Below are 23,990 nucleotides of genomic sequence, written 5' to 3'. Positions count from 1 at the left end.
TCTATCTTAGCAGATGGTTGGTGTGTACATCAAAAGATTCTGTATTCTGCAGTCATTGGGTGGAGCATTCTATAAATGTCAAGTAGATCTAGAAAACAACAATGAAGAGACGTTGTTCTATATTCTTCTTCTTTTTTTTTCTTTTGAGACGGAATCTCACTCTGTCACCCAGGCTGGAGTGCAGTGGTGTGATATCGGCTCACTGCAACCTCTGTCTCCCGGGTTCAAGCGATTCTCCTGCCTCAGCCTCCTGAGTAGCTGGGATTACAACCACATGCCACCACGCCTTGCTAATTTTTTTGTATTTTTAGTAGAGACGGGTTTCACCATGTTGGTCAGACTGATCTCGAACTCCTGACCTCAGGAGAACCGCCCACCTCAGCCTCCCATAGTGCTGGGATTACAGGCATGAGCCACTATGCATGGCCTCTTTCTTGATAAATTTCTGTTTACCAGTTTTATCACTACTTGAGAATAATATTCAAGTCTCCAACTACAGTTGTGGATTTGTCTATTTCTTCTTTTAGTTCTGTCAGTTTTGCGTCATGTATTTTGAAGCACTGCTGTTAGGCGCATACACATTTAAGATTGTTATGTTCTCTTGGTAAATTTATCCTTTTATCATAATATAATATCTGTTTTTCTCTCTGGTAATTTTCCTTGCTCCGAAGTCTCCTTTAGCTGATATAGGCACTCCAGGGCCTGGCGTTGTGGCTCACACCTATAATCCCAGCACTTTGGGAAGCAAAGGCAGGCAGATCATTTGAGTTCAGGAGTTCAAGACCAGCCTGGGCAACATGGTGAAACCCCATCTCTACAAAAAAAATATGAAAAAATTAGCCAGATGTGGCGCTGCATGTCTGTGGTCCCAGCTACTTGGGGGGCTGAGGTGAAAAGATTGCTTGAACCTGGGAGGTCAAGGTTGCAGTGAGCCATGATCACACCACTGTACTCCAGCCCGGGCAATGGAGGGAGACCTTGTCTCAAAAAAATGTGTGCACATATATGTTTATTTATTTAGAAACAAATAGAATGTATTAATATATTTTTATCATATACTGTATATAAAATAAATAATAAACAACATATTTATCATATAAATATATATTTATTAATATATTATTCATTTCTAAAGAATATATAAATAACATTTATATATATGCACTCTAACTTTCTTTTAATTAATGTTCATGTAATTATATCTTATTAACCTACCTATACCATTATACTCAAAGCATTTTTATTATAAGAGGATTAAATTTCTTGTTCAGATAAGCTTGCAAAAGACAATGTGCTGAGAATGCAAGACAATGACCAAGATTTCACTAACTTTGAAGACAGCAAATTAGCTGAATCTGATTTTGATCAAGTCAGATCTGATAAAGGGCTTACTGAAGATGATTTTAAATAAATTTATAAAAGTTTATTCTAGTAATCTCTGTCTTTTAATTATTGTGTTTAGATATTTTACACTTAATGTAATTATTATGATGTTTGGATTTACGTCTACCTTTTTGTTATTTGATTTCTATTTATTTTCTTAGTTTTTGTTCCTCTGTTTTTCTTTTCCCTCCTTTTGGATTATTTAAACATTTTGATTATTCCATCAAAACATTTTTATTATGGAAAGAACACTCAACATAAGGCCTATCACCTTAATTTTACATGTACAATACATTATTGTTGACTATAGGCATAATGTGGTGCAGCAGACATCTACTGCTTACTCATTTCACGTATCTGATACTTTGTGTCTATTTATTAAGAGCTTCCTATTTTCCCCAGCCTCCAGCCACCATTTTAGTCTTTGATTTTATGCATTTGACTATTTTAGGTACCTCAGATAAAGGAAATGATGCAGTATTTGTCTTCCATATCCAGCTTATTTCACATAGCATACTGTCCTCAAGGTCTGTCCATACTGTGACCCATTGTAGAAATTCCTTCTTTTTACAGGCTGAATAGTATTTCTATGTCCATCATGTTTTCACGATATTTGATGTTCTGTTTGTTCATGTTAATGGTTACTCAATGGAATAAAATATTACACACAATTTTCACATTCTACTCAGAATCAATAGTGTGCCACTTCAAGTGGGAAATAGACACCTTACCATCATCTAGGCCCGTTACCCGCCCTCCTTCATGTTGCATTACCTCTACCTGTATTGAAAATCCTATCAGAAAATGTCATAAATTTGCTTTTAACAAATTACATCCTGGATGTTTTAAATATTATGTTATACAATTCTAGATCTTGTTGAAATCTTATGTATTATGTTATTTGTGCTTCAACAGGCAATTCACCTACTGGGATGACGGCTCCAAACGAAGCCTGTGGTTTCAATTTCAGTCTTGTTTCACTGCCTTTCAGTTCTATTTGGACCTGCTTCATATTTCTACCTTTCGGCGGCCAGTCTGGAACTCTGAAAGTGACCTCTGCTATAGCTCAGTTCTCAAAGTTTATGGTATTCCCTTTAGGATCAGATTCATACATGCACAGCTTGGAATGAGTCCAGAGGTTTATAAACCATTTTATGGGTTCAGTTTTCCGAGCTCCTTTCTGCCTGTACTTTCCTCCTCTGTGCAGTTCTCTGGCCAAAGCATTGAGGCTTTATTTACCTCAGTCTGCAGTGCACTTCCTACAACTGCTTACATCCACCTAACGAAAAGGTAAGAGGATAAAGAAAGAATAAAACATCAACAGAGGTTTGCCACACCCTATTGGGACTACAGGTCCTCATATCAAGGTGGACAATTCCCCTTCCTCAGAGATTTAGGCTCTCGAGGGCCGCTAATGCCACTGTTTTTGGTGGTGTCACTGCTGCTACCACAGGATTGCTTAGAGAGTGGGTAGTGAAAGAATATGAAAGGGAAAATATGGGAGGCCTAGGAAACTCTTTCTCAGTCTTCACGCCAGAACTAGAGTGCTTCTTCTGAAGCTCTTTCTGTCACCACTGATGTCTACTTCTGAGTTTCAGACTATACTGAGTCCAAGCCAGAAGAGACTGGAGACAAATTATGAGACCTTGAATTATTGTCCTCCCCAAACTGTCTGCTTCTATTTACTTTTCGGAATACTCCAATTGAGTTTTGATGCATTTTTATCCAGACTTTACAGCTGCACTAGGAGGAAGAGACAGGATGGCGTTGTTTCCTCCATCTTACCTAGAATTTTAACCTAGAAATGATATAGATGTTAAATGTAGGTATTAAAACCCAAAAGGAAAGCTATGAGAACTACTCAGGCTATCATAGAAAGGTCAGTGAGGAGTACTCTATGATGAGTGTTAGAGGGAGGGTGACCATCATCCAAGGTAGGACACTTTTTCAGAGTGAAAGAGAGTACTATAATAATCATACTTGGACAATAGGTACACCAGGAACTAGAACATATGGGCACCTCAGAAGATGCGACAGGGAAGCAATACTCTTTTCTAATTATATTCCACTGAGTCCAATTGTTCTATTGCAATCAGTGTCCTGTACATAGAAAATTTGTTTGGGTTGTCTGCTTTGTTGTGGTTAACTGACATGTAAGAAATATAAATAGCCCCCTGTCTCGAATGCTTCTTTGTTACATTCAGTGTACCTAGCAGCCTGGAAAGAGTGTATTCTGTAAATATTAGAGCTGGCTGTTTCTCCCTTTGTGTACGTGCTAACCTGAACCTCGATTTGATTTTCCATGAAGCTAAGGTCAAAACGCTGGACCTCTGGATAGCTTGGTTCTAGCATTATCTATCTTAGGATAAACTGAACAAACTGGCCAAAAGAAGTCTGAGTCTTAAATCTCAGAGCATGGCTGGCAGGAAGGCCAGGGATCCTGGCCATCAGCAAGGCACAATGGCACGGTGACAGTGTGGGCTTCTCCTCCCTGAGGCCCTGCAATGATCCTTCCCACAAGAAACTTCCTCCAAGAATAATTCATACCCTTTAACTCATCGTTAACTTTATCACTGAAATTTCCAACAAGGATGTTGCTTGGTGCCAAAGCCACAGTGGTTTTTATGATGTGGGTGCCTCTGTGAAAAAGAGCAGAAGAGTGTTTCACACAGGCCCCAAGGCGACCATGACTTTTAGCCACTCTGAACTTGGATCACATCCAGACCGGTGGGTGTGACACATTGCATGTGAATGAGTCCAGACATGGCTTTTATTTATTGTTCAGATGATAAATCATTTTATTCCTGCAGAGAAGACAGAGTATAAGAGTTTGATATTCATATGTGAGTGGAACACTATTTTAACTATAGGTTAAATTCTGGTAAAGGAAACACACTTACGAGGAGGAAATTGGCCTTGTCTATTAGAAACAGTTTCATGGCCCTGCAGCCCATCACTTCATTACTTAGGAGGACTTAAAGGGAGACCCCCAAATCGGAAGCACACAGGATTGCCAGCCTCAGCAGAAGGTTCAGGCTACAGCTCTGTTCACATTCCATTCTTGCTGCCGTTTAACCAGTGTGTATCCTTATTCCCCAGACTTAGCTGCTCTGCTGACTCCGGCCACTGCCTCTCTGCTTCGTGTGTCCCTGCAAGTCCATTCCTTGTCTCTTCATTGGCCTGATCGTTTTGGTCCAGTTGGTCTGTGCTTCCAGGGGCCCAGGGTAAGGATTTACACTTTCATACCTAACACAAAGATCTCTGGCCGACATCACACGGAGGAACTGAAATTAACTCTACTCTTCTTTCCAAGCCTATATCCTGGCACAGGCTGCAGCTGCCCCCCAAAAAAGGGATTCTTCCTCTAGTTCATCCACCCAGTGTGGGCACTTCGCATAAGGACACAGTAGAAACCAACCCTAGCCCTGTCTATTCTGGGTCCTGTTAGTCTTTACCTTTTATGCTTTCTGTGCTCCAGAGTTGGTGGCTGACCATGGAGTAAGAATTGTCTTCTTTACAGAAATTCTTTGTTTCTAAGGCCAGATGTGATGGCTGACGCCTGTAATCCCAGCACTTCAGGAGGCTGAGGCAGGCGGTTCTCCTGAGGTCAGGAGTTCGAGACCAGCCTGGCCAACATGGTGGAACCCCGTCTCTACTAAAAATACAAAAATTAGCAGGGCATGATAGTGCATGCGTGTAATCCCAGTTACAAGGGAGGCTGAGGCTGGAGAATTGCTTGAACCCAGGGGGCGGAGGTTGCAGTGAGCCAAGAATATGCACTCCAGCCTGGGTGACAGAATGAGACTCTGTCTCAAAAAAAAAAAAAAAAAAAAAAAAAAAAAAATCACTCTTTAATAAAATAATATTTATTTGATTGCAAGTATACATAAAGTCATATGTACAATACATAGCATACATGAAAGTCCCTAGCCATAAGGTAGAAGTAGCTGTATTTTCTGATTCTGCTCGGACCACTGGGAAACCTTAGGGGTGTTGTGTATCGAAAGTACCCAAGGTCTAGCGAATTCACTCGCCCTCTGTCCAGTCCAGGAGATCAAAGGCTCTCAACCACAGTCTCAGTCCCTTTCCATTGTCCATCAAGCTTGCTCGCTGCTGGCAGCAGACTCTGAATTTCCTATCAGCGTGAACATTCACACACACAGATGTGAGTTCTGTCCAGCAAAATCTCTATCCGAGGGACTGGCCGGGAGGGGGCGCCAGCGCTCATTTCATCATTCCTTAGGCTGGGAGCTCCTCCCAGTGGTTTCTGTTGTACTGAGTCCTTTCCACTGAAAAATCCTAGAGGTAATTCTGAGCTGGCTCCACGTGAATCCCTGAGAGTTTTTCACAGGCATGTGATAGCGCATTTTGGTCCAGAATCTAGAATTGGGAGGAACTGATTTTAAGCCTCTCCAAGTAACTGTGGGCAAAACCCTGAGAGCTTTTTTCACAAGGTGAGGTAGAGACTCTGGCTCTTGGAAGTAACAGAACTTAATTAAAATGAGTTTCAGTGTTTGATCATCCAAGGCAAGATTCACTGCTGCTTGCAGTTCAAAGATACTGGGTCCGTTGACGTAGTTGGGGCTCAAGATAAATATTCCTCTTCTGCTTCTCTTAATAACGCTCACAATGTCTTCTGCATACACTGGAAATAAAACATTTGATGATTTGCAATTGATATTGTTAAACCTCGAGTCAGAGAGGTCCTTGCAATGGATTCTCTTACATAAGGAGGAAGGGAGACATGTTTACTCTACCACTTACACTGTATCAGCTCTATTGCCAGTTGGAGATACGCTGCAGTGTCTAGTGACCCTCACCTTTACTTTCCCTGCTTTGTGTTCAGTCTCCCCCAGTTGGCAATTCCTCTAGGAATAAAGCCAACTGGAACTAGGTAAGCTGGGATATGGGAGCCATGGAACATCCCAGGTTCCTTGGTGGGGATATCTGAGGAGGAGGAGGCCAGCAGGACAGGCTGAGATCTGAACCTCTCAGAGTGTCCAGGGCTTGGCCCAGGCCTGAGAAGTCTGCTTGACCGGTGCTGAGTGAGCTTTGTGGGAGGCAGAGTCACAGAAATCAGAGGGGCCACTAAATTGGGGTGACCGAGACAACCTTCAGCTGTGAAGCCAGGAGAGGTATCTTTGTCCTAGAAGGCCTGCCTAGGGCCCCATATCATTGTTTTCTTCTGCAGATGGATCTGTTTGATAATGGAGCACATCTCTGGAACATATAGTTTCTGTATTGTTGCCCAAGATGTTCTAACCTCATGTAATCTCCCAGATCTATATTCCAAAAGAAAGAATGACAAAAAAGGACTTGGCGATTGCATTGAACTGCCCTTTTTGCATGTAGATTTTCTTGACATGTTGGACTTACCTCCTCCTGGAGCCACATCTCTTTCAAGCAAACACAAGGTATATCCATATTTGTTTTCTAAAACATCAGGAAATAGGCTCAGGGCCAAGTGTTCTTCAGTCAGAGATGAAGTGGCCTCACTTGGAAAAGAGCTCCATTTTGCATAGGATACGAAAGCATCGAAATCCTTTTTATCTGAATAGGAAAAATTATAAAAACAAAATCATTTACTTTTTATTTTTTACTGTCATGGTACACATACATATGCTTGAAACGTATGGTAAATGAATAAGAAATAAGATTTGGGATACTTACTACATTGATTTTAAAAATTCATTTCAAAATCATACCACTGAGTGCTATTGATTGTTCACCCCAAATTGAATTCTGATTTATGAAGCACTTTTGCATTTTCACTGAGGTTAGATCAAACGGCTGAAGCATTCTTTGATTAAATCACATGAACTCAGGAGTTTCTCTGCGCCTTCTTTGCACCTGCAGTGTTTCTGTCTCATTAGTCACACATCAAACAGGAGTCTGCCCCATCCAACATGATGGTATCCAGTAAGCAAAGTGCTGCTAACACCCAGCACATTGTATCCAAGGAGAAATAGTACTTCCTCGGATAATTGATGGCACATACGCCGATATGTGAATCCCCATATGTAAAATAGAGACAATCATAACTGCTGGGCAGGCTGTTTTAAGGGTTTCATGAGATAATGTACATGAATTTCTTGGTGCCTGACTCACAGGAGGTTCAAGATAAATGTCCATTCCCCTCTATTCTAGATGGAAAACTGTATGTATAGAACTTGTTACAGGATATTTTCAAGGTCTTATATGCCTCTGTTGACTGTATTATAAAACAATGATTTATATAATATGTAAAATAATACAGTCAACAGAGACATATGAGACCTTGAAAATATCCTATATTTTCATATGCATGCTTTGTAAATGCATATGATTACTGAGACTAAGGAACTAACTGGAAGAAGTAGAAAATCCCAACACTTAATTCACAGGCTTTGGAATGGGATACATCAGATTCGTATTCCAGCAGTTCCCACAATCCCTGTCAAAGTATTGTTACAAAATGGCAAACAATAGCGCTGATTGCTGGTGCTGTTTAGTAGTACACCATGTTCAAGGTGAACCTAAAAAGATGCCTCAGTGGATGGAAGTACCAGGTACCAAAAAGGAAGGTCCCAGAATCAATAGAGGAGGATGCCAAAGAGCTGAGTTTGGGAAACTAACCTGTGAAGCACCTCATTGCTCAAGTAGGAAGGACAAGAGCATGGCTGGCAGGTAGGTGCTGTGCTGTTTAAATGTGTAAAACACCATAGTTGCCTCTATTCCTTCCGTATCATGTGAAACCCCAGCAAACTAAAATTTTTCTATAACCTGGAAACTATATTTATTTAGTTATGAAATTAGAGAGTGGAGTATTAGATGATCTCTGACGTCTTCCAGAATTCAAACATTCTGCATCTCTAACATTTTGGTTCCCCAGGACTAACTTCAAAGCAGTCATTTTGCTTAAAAATGTTAGGTTGGCCAACAGAGGGCGCTGCATCCCTGTGCTTGAAAACTGGATTCTGCCTCCAGATCTGATCACTAAAACATTGTCTTCACAAAGTAGAAAGAGAAAGGACACAAGTAAATGTTTCCCCATTGACTGACTCTTCTACACAAGTTCCAGAATCTTAAGGTAAGTAGCATTTTAAGACATTGATTACATAATTTGCTTCATTCCAAAAAGCTATTAAAATAAATCTTAAAAGCATTTGGTGTAAGGATTTCTAGTGTGTATTCTCAATAGCTAGTCTAAAGAAAGATGTGACTGATGCATTTCTTTCTTTCTTTCTTTTTTTTTTTTTTTTTTTTTTTTTGAGACGGAGTCATGTTCTGTCACCCAGGCTGGAGTGCAGTGGCATGATCTCAGCTCACTGCAACCTCCCCCTCCCAGGTTCAAGTAATTCTCCTGCCTCAGCCCCCTGAGTATCTGGGATTACAGGTGCCACCAAGCCTGGCTACATGTTGTATTTTTAGTAAGGACGGGGTTGCACCATGTTGGCCACGTTGATCTCAAACTCCTGACTTCAAGTGATCCGCCTGCCTGGGCCTTCCAAAGTGCTGGGATTATAGATGTGAGCCACTGCTCCCGGCCCCCCCCCCTTTTTTTTTTTTTTTTTTTTTGAGATAGGGTCTCGCTCTGTCATCCAGGCTGGAGTGCAGTGATGTAATCATAGTTCACTGCAGCCTTGACTTCCTGGGCTCAGGTGATTCTCCCACCTCAGCCTCCTAAGTAGCTGGAACTACAGGGGGTGCACCACCACGCCCAGCTAACTTTGAAAAATTTCTTGTAGAGGCAGGTTTCACCATGTTGCCCAGACTGGTCTCAAACTCCTGAACTCAAGCATTCCTCCCACTTTGGCCTCCCAAAGTGCTGGGATTACAGGTGTGAGCCACCACACCCAGCCTCCCATGCCGGTCTTTATTCACCCTTTCTTCCACTAGGGATCTGACAACTCCTCACTGAATTCCTAGTTTGGGAAAGCACTGGAGTTTGGAGGGCCCTCTCAGTAAGGTAGATAATTATCCCTGAAATCCAGCAGAAAGGGATTCTGCTTTTAGTAAGCGACAGAGTCATTTACTAAAACTGCAAACCTTCTAACCTTAGAGATTTCCAGGACTAGGAAAAAAAAACAGAAGCAACGCTTCTATTCCAAAGAAGCAAACATCAATGAACATGATTATCCTGCCTCAAATATTGACAGGCACGTCATTAATAGTAACAGTGCTTGCATTTTACAGGACTTCTCACTTCTGGGGGCATTCCCACCATCTTCAAAGCCCTTATTTTACAGATGAGGCTAACTGAGGTAACAGCTAATGAGATCTCTCAAGCCAGACAACCTGTGCCCAAATCCCAAGCTCTAGTGCCTTCCAGTGGTTCAATTTTAGGCACGTGACTTCCTGTCTCTGCCGGGCTGGTAGGATTGCTGTAACCATTAAACTAGCTAACGCGCATGGCAGGCATACACTCTAGTCCTCAAGAAACAGCCATAGCCTGGCACATGCTGAGTATTTACCATGTGCTGGGCGCCATTCTAAATACTTAATGTGGCTGGGCATGGTGGCTCATGCCTGTAATCCCAGCGCTTTGGGAGGCCAAGGCAGACGGATCACTTGAGGTCAGGAGTTCGAGACCAGCCTGGCCATCTTGGTGAAACCCAGCAGTCTCTACTGAAAACACAAACAATAGCTGGGCATGGTAGCGTGTGCCTGTAATCCCGGCTACTCAGGAGGCTGAGGTAGGAGCATTGCTTGCACCTGGGAAGCGGAGATTGCAGTAAGCTGAGATGGCGCCACCGCACTCCAGCCTGGGAGACAGAACAAGGCTCCATCTCAAAATAAATAAATAAATAAATACAGACTTAATGTGTCTTAAGAATACATCAATGAGCCCTCACAGCATCCTTTGCAATTGGTGCTATGACAATCCTGTTCTATAGATGAGGAAACAAAGGCACAGAGATGTTCAGTCATTTGCCCTATGACTTTAGGTTGGTTATACAGGGACTGCTTTTAAGTTCACCATGTTTCACAATAGCATTGCCTACAAGATTCCTGGCAACTGGAATGAAAAAAATAATGGTTTCTCCAGCCTTCCTCAGTGTGAGGTCACTAGACTTGGAGGAAAACCTCAGGGGCATGACTTTATCCAGTGGGGACATTTCTTTCTTCAGCTCCTTCTTTATCCTCTGCCCTGGCTGGCAGGGGACATTTGAAATTCTTTTATAAGGTAACTCTGAGGAAACAAAGCCAAGAGGTAGTGATGGTATTTTCTGTTGTCCTGCTCCAAGTCAATTCCGAGAGGAAAAGTCAGAGGGCCACACACGGAGGTAACCTTACCCCCCAGCGTCTCATCCTTGCTCTGGTAGGTCCGGTACAGCAGCACTATTTCAATCCAGTGCCTGTAGAGGAGGGCACTCGCCACCAGCACGGCCACCAGCGTCCCGATGGTGCCAAGCAGGATGTACAGGAGCACCACTGTGGAGACAGGGCCGGTATGAAGAGTCACAGAGGCAGTGGGATTGGACCACGACCTTGTTCAGGCCGGCGCTATGGCTCACCCAGCACCTTTTCCAGCTCTATTATTTTGTCAAAATCATTGCCACTAGCAGCAGTTTTTGTGAATCTGGAAACCTCGTAAATCACACCATGGAATACTACTCAGCCATAAAAAGGAACAAAATAATGGCATGTGCAGCAACCTGAATGGAGTTGGAGACTTTTTTTTTTTTTTTTTTTTTGAGACGTAGTCTTGCTCTGTTGCCCAGGCTGGAGTGCAGTGGTGCGATCTTGGCTCACTGCAAGCTCCGCCTCCCAGATTCATGCCATTCTCCTGTCTCAGCCTCCCGAGTAGCTGGGACTACAGGTACCACCACCACACCTGGCTAATTTTTTTTTTGTATTTTTAGTAGAGATGGGGTTTCACCTTGTTAGCCAAGATGCTAGATACCATTATTCTAAGCGAAGTAACTCAGGAATAAAAAACAAAACATCGTGTATTTTCACTTATAAGCGGGAGCTAAGCTTTGAGGACACAAAGGCCTAAGAATAATACAATAGACTTTGGAGACGGAGGGAGAAGGGTGGGAGGGGAGTGAGAGGTAAAAGACTACACATTGGGTACAGTGTACACTGCTCGGGTGACGAGTATGCCAAAATCTCAAAAATCTAAAGATTTTAGATAAAGAACTCATCCATGTAACCAAAAACAACCTGTACCCCCAAAACCTATTAAAATAAAATTTTAAAAAATCACATTTTGAGTACTGTCTTACAATAAACACTAGAGACCCCAGGGGAATGGGCAGTTCCTGATCAGGATGGCCTAGGAAACTTATCATATTCATTTTATTTTTTTACCCTCGTAAACTTCCACACAATCCATTTACATCTCTCTCATTGCATATTGTAAGTTATTTTCCTGTATTATCATTCCTACTGCAGCCTACATTTCCTGAGACCAGGAGTCCCATCTGGCTTACCTGACATGAGGGATCTCCTGCATACTCCCATAGGGGAAAACCCCCTTAACAGAGGGTTCACTACGGGCCAGAACACACTTTGTCTTGTTTAAGCCTCGGAAACATTCAAACCTGCTTATAACTATAGTTATCTATTAATTAAAGGAATAAATGATATCAATTTCATCTCTGGGCATCTTTTTAAAGAAATTTAAATGCTATTCCTTACCTAGAATTTCTACTCCAGCTTTAAAAAAAAAAAAAATCCATGATATAGACACACCATTTTGAACAATGAACAAGATTACTCCTTCTCTCTTCCATTCTCCATTCATCAGAACATGAACCCATCATGTTCTCTGGATTTGGAAGCCAGGAAAGAAAAATTGGAAAGGGAGCTAGGTCTTAGCACAATGCCTGCCACTCTGGGCACACCCTGTAGCTATTGTAGAATGAATGCATGAATGAATGAGTGCATGAAAGAGTTGCTTTTCCAACACAGCCTCCCAAACGCAGAGTATTACTTAAGAGAACTAGCTCTAAACCAATCATATGCAGTTTACTAGTTGTGTGGCTTTGGTCAAGGTATTAAGTGGGTTGACACAAGGAAAGTGCTTAGAACAATGTCTGTGGTCTAGAAAATGTAATCGCTGTCATCATTATTATTATTCTCTAGGAAAACTCCTCCCCTCTCAAGTGGAGGCAGTTTCCTGCCTCCTGGGCAGCCTCCTGGGCTTACCTCCTCTCTTTTCCTTCAGTTGGACAGACTGGGTTGTGTTTCCAATGGAGTTCTGGACAAAGCAAACAAACTTCCTGCGAAGATCACGCTGAGTGACTTTTTCCAAGATGATATTACGCTCAATGATTTCATCCTTTAAAGTGGATTTAATACTGAGAAAGGAGAAAAAAATACCACTCCATTCAGTAACATACATTAGCACCCATTTGCAGCATTTGGAATGTGTATAAGCAGCCAACAGTTTGGCTTTTAGAGAACCGTGAGATCAATAGTACAAGAAGATACCACGAGAATGTAAGATGGTCAAAAAGGGCTCATTCTTGACTCAATTATTGACTCTTCTAAGCATTCAAGCTAAGACATTATTTACTTGTGAGACTCGTCTGACCTTCCTTACTCTAAGAATTCCCCTTGAGAATAGATAATAACAATACCTTAAGAAAAATATTTAAAATGACCAACTCCTCCTGAAGGTTTACTATGTGTACCAAATATGGACTTCTTCTGTGCACCTAATATTGACTTTAATGCCCTCCATTCCTCACCTCCCAGGAGCTCTAGAGTATAATAGGATCATAATCATAATAGCCTTGGCCAGCGACAAGGACACGGCAGAGAAGGTGGGTGAGCAGCCCCAGACCACACCGCAGGGCATAGGCAGCCTGATTCCTGGGCTTGTGCCACGCTGCTCCACCCAGGAAGTTGGAAGTCTTGGCATTTATTCACAATTTGAGTTCTCTGAAGTTGCCGATCTATAATCCATCTTTGTGTTAAGAAATCTTGTGTTTGTGAATGATATTTTAGGTTGTGTTGCTCTGAGACCACGATGCCAGCTCCTATTCGCTGAGTGCTTCCTACCTGTCACACATTGTGATAGGCATTAACACCTCTGCTGTAACCACCCCTCCCAGTGAGCTTGCAAAGTGCAGATTATCATCCATAGATTATCAATGGGGTGATGGAGGCTCACAGGGGCTAAGGGTCATGTTGCCACTAGACAGAAAATGGGTTTAAACCCAAGGGTGGGTGATGTCAAAGCATACGCTCTTGACTACACTCTCTTACTGTGAACTCTAATACAATGTCAGCTTAAGATGGGCCCCAATGACCTTCCTGATCTTAGAAATTCTTGCTAAATTTTATTGTTGTGACCAAAATCTGTTCTGTACTTTTGTTGTAATGATGTATGCTTTTCAAAATGATATTGCATTTGCTTATTGATATCTATTAAGTATCAGAAGAAGGTGCTTAATGCATGGACTCTTACTCTGGGTCACATCTTGGAAAAATCAGGGAATGCATCCTTTAGAGATATGTCTGATTGGACATCATTGGATCCAGGCCCTTTGATCCTTCTGGGGACTGGAGGTCAACTTTTCTTGTGATTGGATAGCTCCAAATAGCTAGGGTTTTCTACTGGCCAAAATATCTCACCAGTAAATTCTAACCACTGATCTGGGTTCTGTGCCCCAGAGAGCAAGAAACCAAGTCAAATTTCTCAAACAATATAACAGCTCCCAAGGATTTCAAGACAGAGAGCCTTCCTGTGATCCTCTTTTTCAGGGTTAAGTTGCTTCAGGTATTCATTCAATGGCCCTTTGCACTTTGCATTTCTGTACTTTTCTTTTCACCACTAGTCGGTGCTCGTGGTTACACCATCGACTGTTTATTTTAGACGTTTCTAAAGGTAAAAGTAGCTCTTCTGAATTGCAGAGAACAGAATCCGTGAGGTTTTTTCTTTTTTCTTTTTTTTTTTTTTTTTTTTGAGACAGAGTCTTGCTCTGTCGCCCAGGCTGGGGTGCAGTGGCCGGATCTCAGCTCACTGCAAGCTCCGCCCCGTGAGGTTTTTTCTTACCTTTTTGCCTCGGGTACTGAGACTTCCCACTCTAGGTCAGCATCTTTGATGTACCATTTCATGACAGGGTTAAAGACCCTTTCAAAGCCAAATCGTGCTTTGCAGCTAATAGTTAAAGGCTTTCCTGAAAATGAAGAGACCAGAGAAAACAAGAAGGAAGCTGGTGAGAACACTTTGTCCTGTTTGGGAGGAAGCTGTCGCCAGGAGCTGTTTCCTGATGCAGTCAGGTTTGCAGGTAGAATATGGGTGCCAGAAATAATGAAACGTCTACACATCTCTCATTCAGAAATGCATAAAACCAGGTACATTTGTTCTAATGGGCAATCCTTCTATCTCAACCATATGACCGTATGTTCTTAAAATGAAGATAAGCATGAGTATATCACTAAGGGTTCTTATGTGGATTGAGGAAGACACTAAGAAAATCTAAGAAAATGAGGAATTTCTGAGATCAGCCCGGTCTTCTGCACTACTATTGAAGCACAAGGTGTGTCCATAAAGACAATTTTACTATCCAATATTTGTTTATTAAGTAAAAATCATAAAGTTGTTGTAGCACGTGGTTTAAATAAAAAAATTATTTTGATATTAAGCAACTTTTCTGAACAATTCACTATGGATGGACATGCATATTATGAGACTAACTTTTTTCTACCCGTTTTTTTTTCCACGAGGAATATTCAGATATGCTGTGCCTCAAACTTCATATTTAACCGTGAAATGATTAGGAGCTCCATTGAAAACTCATCTTTGCACCTTAACGTTTTTCCACTGGTAATACCTTATAATTGACTAACACATATGTAACTTGACTATTTGAATTAATCTAATTTTTTCCTCCTTCTTTCCTCCTTCCTTCCACTCCTGTGATGTTTGAGCATACAGCTAGTGCTATTTCTAGAGTCAGAACACACCACTCCTGCCACCTAGTGATCTTATATCATAATATGTAGTTTTACATTTCTTTCTAAAATAATAAATCTTTTAGTAGCATTTTAGAAAATATTTATATTATTAAAAGAAAAACAGCATTTTATTTTAAATACAACAATTCTTATTTGTCTGTGTAGAAAGACAGAGATGTTATTGCAGTTGACAAAATAAAATGAGACCACAGGGAAGTCGATTTCTCCTCAACCCCAAAGAGGACACTACTTTGGAATACAAATTGTTTGAGCAGGGGTTGTAGAATTCTACTACAATTCTCTTAAAGGCCAGACTAAATGTCATATTCATAAGAGTTAATGTTACTCAGGTTGGCGAATTTGTAGTCATAACTGATAGACCTACCCAACACATACAAAACCACCTGTTCCTGGGGGAAGTTAAGAAAGGATAAAAATCTGTTGATCATGTTTTATGCTCCAGCCACTTAACATACATTGTCTCATTATTTCTGAATATATTTTTTTTCTTTGAGATGGAATCTCGCTCTGTCACCCAGGATGGAGTGCAATGGTGCAATCTCGGCTCACTGTAACCTCCGCCTCCCAGGTTCAGGTGATTCTCCTGCCTCATCATCCTGAGTAGCTGGGATTACAGGCACCCACCCCCACATCTGGCTAATTTTTGTAGTTTTAGTAGAGATGGGGTTTCACCATGTTGGCCAGGCTGGTCTCAAACTCCTCACCTCAAGTGATCTACCCACCTCAGCCTCCCAAAGTGCTGGGATTACAGGCATGAGCCACCACGCCCAGCCTGCAATATAATCTTTTAGGGTTAGTTTTATGATAGCTATTTGCAGATTTCAGTACTGAGGCTTAAAGGATGAAGTAACTGTGCAAGGTCACAAAACTAGTCAATGGCTGAGTTAAAATTCACACCCAATTCTGTTTGACTGGAAATCCCAATGCTGTTTTCCTTCTATCACACTTAGGCCTGCTCCCAGCAGCACAATGTCGTTCAAAGGCAATGAGGCCCAGCTTACCAAGTTCTACTTCCAGTGTGCTCTCGACAGGATCCAGAATATCTGGTTTGAGTTTAGTGTCTCCCACTGAAAGATGGAAACAAAGATTATTATTTGCATTGAGAAGTCTGAAGGCCTGCTTGATGAAGACTTGGGTGCACAGCCACACTTTGATCTAAATGTCTTAGGGCTCTGTCTTCAAATTTTACCCATTATCTGTAAGTGTAGGAATTCCGGTTTCCATGTAAAAAGCTTGCCCCCTAAAATGACTGCCACATCAGGTTGTGGGTGCTGGTAGAACATTAGTTGTTAATTGATCCATCTCCTCCTGCATGTATATTTTCTTTCACACTAATCCTGCCCCTTGCAGACTTGAGCTCCTATCCTTGTCTTTTCCTACAAGATTTCTTTGTGGTGCCATCTGGCTGAGTAATCGAACCAAAAGGGGAATCTGCCCGAGAAACTGTGCAAGTCAAGCATATCTGAGTCCACCTCTCCATCCTTTAACTCATGGTTTATTTCAAAATAAAGAAGAGTCCAGTCCTTGATTAACAATTTTATCAATCAACTTCTTGCCACAAACTTTCAAATATGCCTCCACTGTCAAACTTCCTCCTGAAGCTGTGTCTTTTTCTGGATAAAGAAAAATTCAGGGTCTTTGCTGTTGACATCATCTACTTTTACTTCTCAGAGTCCTCCTTCTCCCCTTTGCACCATCTCAGTCCTGTATTTTTAACTTGTCTCTCTTTCCTTCTCTCTCTCTTTCTCTGGGCTTCTTCTCATCACCATTTATTCATGCTCAGTCTCATCATCCTAAAAAAGAGAAAACACTCCCTGCCTTATGTCTCCAGCTTCACTTATTCCCTTTCCTTCCCAGCCAAATTCTTTTTTTTTTTTTTTGAGACGGAGTCTCACGCTGTTGCCCAGGCTGGAGTGCAGTGGCGCGATCTCGGCTCACTGCAAGCTCCGCCTCCTGGGTTCCCGCCATTCTCCTGCCTCAGCCTCCTGAGTAGCTGGGACTACAGGCGCCGCCACCACGCCCGGCTAATTTTTTGTATTTTTAGTAGAGACGGGGTTTCACTGTGGTCTCGATCTCCTGACCTTGTGATCCGCCCGCCTCGGCCTCCCAAAGTGCTGGGATTACAGGCTTGAGCCACCGCGCCCGGCCCCAGCCAAATTCTTGAAAGGCAGTTCTCTGTGCTAATTCCCTCCACCCGCTCACCTCCTATGGAACCTGATTTCCGCCACCATCATTCCACTGAAACTGCTTTAGCCAAACTCACCAGTGCCACCCATGCGCCTAAATCCATTGGGCATAATCAAATTTCATCTACTTTACCTCTTAGCAGCATTGGACACTGTTGGCCATGCTCTCTTTGAAACCCTCTCTTCTTTTGGTTCCATGTGCCTGTACTCTACTGCTTACCTTCAACCGCTATATTCGCTTCTCTGTGCTTGTCCCTTCCTCTGTGTCTCTTTTAACTATTAGTCCTCTCCTAGTGTTCTTTCACTCCTCCTGATACCCCTGGGTATTAAGTTGACCCTCTAGGCCTCTTCCCTATGAAAGGTCTTGGTGCCTGAGGTTATGTCTTTTCTACCTCATCAATTTCACTTTCTTTGTTGCTCTTCTCGCCACCCTTCCACTGATACTCACTTGCTGATGTATGCTCCCATCCCCTTTGAGGATTGTCTTCCTCTTTTCCACCTCTTCAAGCATTCCCGGGTTCAGCTCTAGGCCCTTCTGTCTCTATACTCACTTCCTAGGTGATCTCATTCAGTTCTTTGGCTTCAGATATTATGTAAAAATTGACCATCTTCACATTCGTATCTCCAGCCCTAACTTCTCCAGACTGGCTTGTCCGAATACCTACTTGTCATCATACCTTGGATGACTAAAAGTCCTTTTAAGCCTAATACTTAATCTCCTCTTCAAATGCTCTTTCCCTTCAGCTTTTTAGTCTCGTTAAATGGTGCCACCATTCCCTAACTTATCCAGGGCAGAAAACAAAAACATCCTTGATTCTTCTCTTTCTCCTACCTTTTACGTAAAAACCATCATCATGCTCTGTTGACTTATGAGTCCAGCCACTTCTCATCACCTCTACTAGGTCTATTCACGGCACAAGCAGAGGCATGGTTTAACCATGAGTCAAGTCTGCTGCTCCATGACTGTGCCTGCTCTCATCCTCTGTATTGATGTGCTCTGTCAGCAGATTCCCTCCTTGACCAGCTCAAAGGCTGGCTTGTATCCATGACACCTGCTTTCCTTCTTCCTTGCTCCTGAACACCAAATCATTTAGATGTACCTCCTAAACATTTCCAAAGTCATCCACTTCTCTCCATTCCCTCTACCACTCCCTAGTTCAGATCCCCATCAGCAACTGCCTGCTTGACCACAGAACTTCCTAACTCTTCTCCCTGCCTCCATTCTTGCTTTTAAAAACCCACTTCCAACCCAGCAAACAAGGTGATCTATCTTGAATACAAGTTCAGTCATGACATTCTCCCACTTAAAACCCTCAATGCCTCCCCATTGTTCCTTCATCACACCTCACACGTATTAGAAGAGTGTGATGTCAGTCCTGTTCCCAGATGCTCTCCTTTATCTCCTGGACATCAGCTCTGCTGCTGCCTCAGTCTGGAATGGAAGCTCCCCCACCCTTACTGAACTGGTGTGTCCTCATCCGTCAGTTCTCACTTGGAGCGGGCTTCCCCAGGTTAGGTCTGGTGGGCCTCCATGTGCCCATAGTGCTCCTTTCTTTCACTGCACTGCATTGTAATAACTTGCCTCACCTTTGTCTTCTTCCCAAAATGGAAAGTTCTTGGAGGCCAGATAAAGCATCTGGACACTCATTCTTGCAGCCTTAGCTCCAAGCCTGATGCATATTCGGTGTTCAGTAAATATTTGTGTGGAAATGAATAAATGCGAGAATGAATGACTAAATGAGGAAGACAGGGATAATGACAGAGAGGGCTTGACTGAAATAGCTGCAACAGATATTGCAAGGTGTCCCTCGGGTGAGAGGAAAGCAGATTATGCCATGAAGAATTTGAGGACCTGAGTGATGGCTGAATAAAAGTACAATTACACATCACTTGGAGGGGAAAAGTAGTGTGAGTGGGGTATTCACATTCTAACTTGTCTTTCAAGGAGCAATCTAATAATATGAAATGAAATCTTACCTATATAAGATCTAATCTAAAGTAATATAAAATAATTCTGAATGCTAGAGGGTGCAAGGAGCAGGAGAGTTTCACTCGGTCTTGGGGTGCTCCGTGTGGTTTGTATCTTGTAATAAAAGAAGATTAATATCTTAACTAAGAGCTACGTCAACCACCCTGTAGCTCTCTGATATAAAGCATGAGTGACTGGCTCTTTTATGTTTTGACTTCTTAGACCACATTTAAATTAATTCTATCACATAGTTGATTCAAGCTGATACTTGCGGATCTAGTAAGAATGACCCAAAGGAAAGGTTAGGGCAAAAATAGACAAGTTGCAGAAGAAAGTCAATGAATCACAAAACATGTAACAAGATGCTCAACCTCATATTAGCCAGGGAAGTATACTATGGAGTAGAAAGCAACAAACAAAAAAGAAGCTCCACTTAACACCAGTCATAAAGTCTGATAACACCAAATATTATTTGGGAATAAAGGGCATTTTCTGCTAATGGGTGTGTAAATTGACAGACCAATAATTTAATATAATACCAAGTGTTTATGACACAAAACACATTTCATAACTGAAAACAATATTCTATTTTATTAATAGATGCATACCTACATAGAAAAAGTATAAAAACATAAATGGAAATGATATACATGACAAGACGTGACTATACTGCAGAAACAAAGGCCTGGAAGAGAATGGGATCATAGACGTCAAGTTGTCTTTGCAATGTTTTGTTTCTTTAAAGAAAAAAAAATTATGATTTTAAGCATGTGGGAAAATTGTAACATGGTTAAAACTGGTGATAGGTACCTGGATGTCACAATATTTCTGTGTGTGAAATGTTTAATACATTTTTAAAATTTATTACAAAAGCAAATCAGGGATATATTCATGGACAACCCAACTTGTGAGAATTTGAACCTGTTTCAGAACTTAATCTTCCTTGGGGGATGGCAACTTTGATGTTTGCCCCCATGAAAGGTTTTACGTGATTACAAGTGTATGACTATCCTTTTTTTTCCCTAAGAGGAAAAACTAACTAAGTCAAAAGAAGATAATTTTAATTTGGCTCTCAGATCTCAACCTTGAGATAAAAATCTCACTTACCAATGGTTCTCACTTGAACAACAGCTCTGACCGTCCACGAACTTGCTGTATCCGACTGAGTGTAATCACATACGTATGTGCCCTGGTGATAGATGTAAACTTCATCCACTACGATTCGGTTGCTCCTTGTCATAGAGAGGAGTTTTCCATTCTAATCCAAAAGATATTTTAAGCAGATAATTTTTGCCATAGAAAAACTGTATGAAATACATACCTAAAGGAAAATCTTACAAATTTGAACATGGAGGAAGAAGGTCAATTCAAGATAAGGGTGTCGCACAAGCTAGGAAGACATTGCGTTCAAAAACTGTACTTGTATATTTGAAATAAGAGGCATTTTCTGATACAATTGCATATGTATAAAAATGAGAGAGTCAAACCTCCAAACCTGATCAGCCCCTAAAGAGCTATTTAACATGGGACTTCCCAGAGCATGCGTGACTTGGAGCCCTGAGAGTATTCTAGAAGACATGTAGTGTTCTAAGGGCTGACACCAAAATGAATTTTTAATGTGTGTGTGTATACATATACATATATACACACACACACAGACACACACATATATACACACATATATATAACATATTGTATATATTTACATATATAAACACATACTTATAAATGAATATATATGTATTATATAAACAGAGGTTCTGGAACGTGAGTGGCTTTTTTCTCTCTCTGACAAAGCTGGTAAGTGAGAGCACTGAGAATCAGTCTCATTTTTTTCTGGTTCTGAGTTTCATTTTCTGATTGAAGAATTTCCCTTCCACTTTGCCTGCCTACTGGTAGAAGCTGGGATTCCCCCACGCCACATCCCTAGTGTATTTCCTGTGGTCCAAGAAGGAATTTCCAGCAGGCTGGAAAGGAGACTAAGGGTGAGGACAGACCGGCCAGAGAAGGACAGCTGTGGACAGGAAGCAAAACAAGGCCAAGAGGTGGTGGTATACAAGGCTAAATATACACCAGATGATCTCAAGAATCAGGAATTTTTCCAAAGGAAGTTTTAAAACACAGGGGGAAATTCAGAGATAAAGCTTCAGAGGATGCAGTGATAACATACAAAGATCAGAATTTGGGAAAGAGGCATGTCATAAATCGCATGAGAACGTGATGGAGGGAGGACACACAGCCATCCCTAAGACCTTACCTAAGCCACGGGGGAGGCTGGGGAATGAATAATACATCGTTTTACCCACAAAAAGGTAAGTGAGGCTTAGTGTGTATCATTAAGACTTTATGAAATGGAACTTAGAGGAAACATCAAAGAAAAGAAATTAGGGAGAAGCAATTTATGCCAAGGATGATGGGAAACCCATTCTGATAATACAATTACAGATCATCCTCATAGGACAAAGAGAGGCTAATGCAGCTGCACAGGGAACTCTTGGTTTTGCTCATATGTGAAGCAGTCATGAACCGAATATGGAAACAGGCACATCCACCACTGTGAATCTGGATGAATAGTGTCCGTAAGTCTTCAAACAAATGGAGGCATTATAAAAAAAAAAAAAAAAGCTGAAGACACTGCAAAGGGCTTTTAAAGGTATGTGTAAAGCAGGGAGAAGAACACAGTTATTACACTGCAATATTATCGATTTCTTATACTACCCATCAGTACAGCTACTGAGCATCATGCACACTGTGTTATTCTGTGGGAATGGTACTTCCTGGATTTGGGCAACACAGTGGGGCTCCTAGCTGGGCTTCCACTACCTAGTCTGGGAAGACTCCAAAGACCTGCATTAATTTCACTCTCCTCCCTGGCCCATTCTCCCTGGTGCCTTTCAGGTTTTCCATGTCCATTTTAATGTTCCTTATCATAGACTCATTGTGTCCAGGTCTGTATTCATCACATCTTTCCTGCCCCTAATTGAATTTACTACTACTATCTCTAACTTGATAAATACTGTGAACATATGCTGAGCCAGAAAGACTCCAAATATTCTACTCATCTGTTTTACACACACTCCCAGTCAAAGCTTTTAATCTTTCATTTTATTACATGAAAATATCACTAGCATCTGCCACCTTCTTCCTTTTTCCACTTCTTTCTGTCCTGTCCTGGATCAGGACTCACACTCGTAAAGTTCAAACACATCAACAAGGTCCCCATAACCATCATAAGCAACCGACAACTTTTATTTCCATTCTAGTCCTAATTAAACCACTCAAGAACTCTCAGCTGCCATCACAGTGAGCCATTCAGTGTGACCATTCACTGAATATCCCCTTTGCTTTTATGTTTCTGTTGTCTATGCTGCTCTTTCCTGTTAAGTGTAGTTGCAGTCTCTTGCCCCAGTTATCAACTAACAACATTCTATTGATAGATTTTTTTTAACTAATATTTATCTTCTAAGGGGAATGGAGTATATTATGGAAATTATTGATAATGGGCTAGATGTCAATTTCTAGTGAAAGTCTTGAATTAATTATTTAACAGATGGTTTATGAACCCTTAGAAAAGGAAGTGATGGTTAATATCAGCCAGCTTGCATTTGCTAACAACAATCATATCAAGGTAATCTCATTGTTGCCCACAATTGAATAGACTAGAGGTTCAGAGGAGCACAGCAGACACAGAGTATCTTTGCTATAGTGAGTCATTTGAAAAATATTCCCATGATCTCTCTGTTAAACCAAAGGTACATTGTGAACTGAATGATCAGATACACAGCATTTGAGTGCCCTTTTAGTTAATTAAGCAGCACCTTGCGTTGCGGATGAATGAATCATATGCAACTAGAAGGATCAAACTGGAGTCAACAGCAGAGCACTCTCTCCCTGGTGCTAGCCTGGTCAGTGGTTTTAGCAGGGGCTTGAGTGAGAACACATCATGCTGATCTCATCTACGTGACTCACAAACCTGCGTGCATTGGCTAATATGTCAGCATTCAAAATCAGAATTCCAACCTCTTGACACGTAGAATGAATTAAAAACAACAAATTATCATTTAACAGAAGTAAATATAATATCATGAACATAAGTTACAAATTCTACTCCACAAACAAAAATAGAGAGAACTGGCTTGATGTCAGTTTTAGTGAAAAGACTTGCCTGCCAACTCAGAATAAATCAATCATATCATGGGGCTGTCCCAAAGCTAAAACAACCGTGAACTGTGGCAATATTCTGTTCTGAACAAGGAAGGCAATGCTTCCTCTGTTTCAGTGTTGGTTAGACAGCATATAGATGATTGTTTTGAACACGTGTTAGAAAGCTGTCCAGATCTTCAGAGTTCTGAAATGTTCATCGTAAGAATAATCAAACAGGCCAATGTTTCAACCCTGGAAACAGTTTTGAGAAATATAATCTAAATTATCTTCTTCCTATTTAGAAACTCATTAAATTACCTTCTTCTTTATTTAGAAACACATTCATCTTTGTATCTAGTCAGTCTCACCATGCTCACCAGTTCTCCACAGCA

The 23,990-nt window shown here is 41.4% G+C and overlaps 1 protein-coding gene across 2 annotated transcripts in view; it reads right to left on the bottom strand.

Annotated features, from left to right (window-relative positions):
• Positions 1 to 5,233: 5,233 nt before the first annotated feature.
• The window catches only part of IL18RAP (interleukin 18 receptor accessory protein), a 33,571-nt gene continuing 14,814 nt past the window's right edge, over positions 5,234 to 23,990 (bottom strand). For both annotated transcript variants that reach the window (XM_050753548.1, XM_050753547.1), the window contains 7 exons: positions 20,563 to 20,713; positions 16,302 to 16,367; positions 14,375 to 14,498; positions 12,520 to 12,671; positions 10,660 to 10,797; positions 6,760 to 6,933; positions 5,234 to 6,028 (listed from right to left, as the gene is read on the bottom strand). In XM_050753548.1, coding sequence (XP_050609505.1) covers positions 5,616 to 6,028; positions 6,760 to 6,933; positions 10,660 to 10,797; positions 12,520 to 12,671; positions 14,375 to 14,498; positions 16,302 to 16,367; positions 20,563 to 20,713 — 1,218 coding nt within the window. In that variant the 3' untranslated portion in view covers positions 5,234 to 5,615. The remainder of the gene's footprint in view (positions 6,029 to 6,759; positions 6,934 to 10,659; positions 10,798 to 12,519; positions 12,672 to 14,374; positions 14,499 to 16,301; positions 16,368 to 20,562; positions 20,714 to 23,990) is intronic.

Source organism: Macaca thibetana, chromosome 13 (assembly GCF_024542745.1).
Source record: "Macaca thibetana thibetana isolate TM-01 chromosome 13, ASM2454274v1, whole genome shotgun sequence".
Taxonomy (NCBI): Eukaryota; Metazoa; Chordata; class Mammalia; order Primates; family Cercopithecidae; genus Macaca; species Macaca thibetana.
This window is presented reverse-complemented; position numbering and strand designations above follow the sequence as displayed.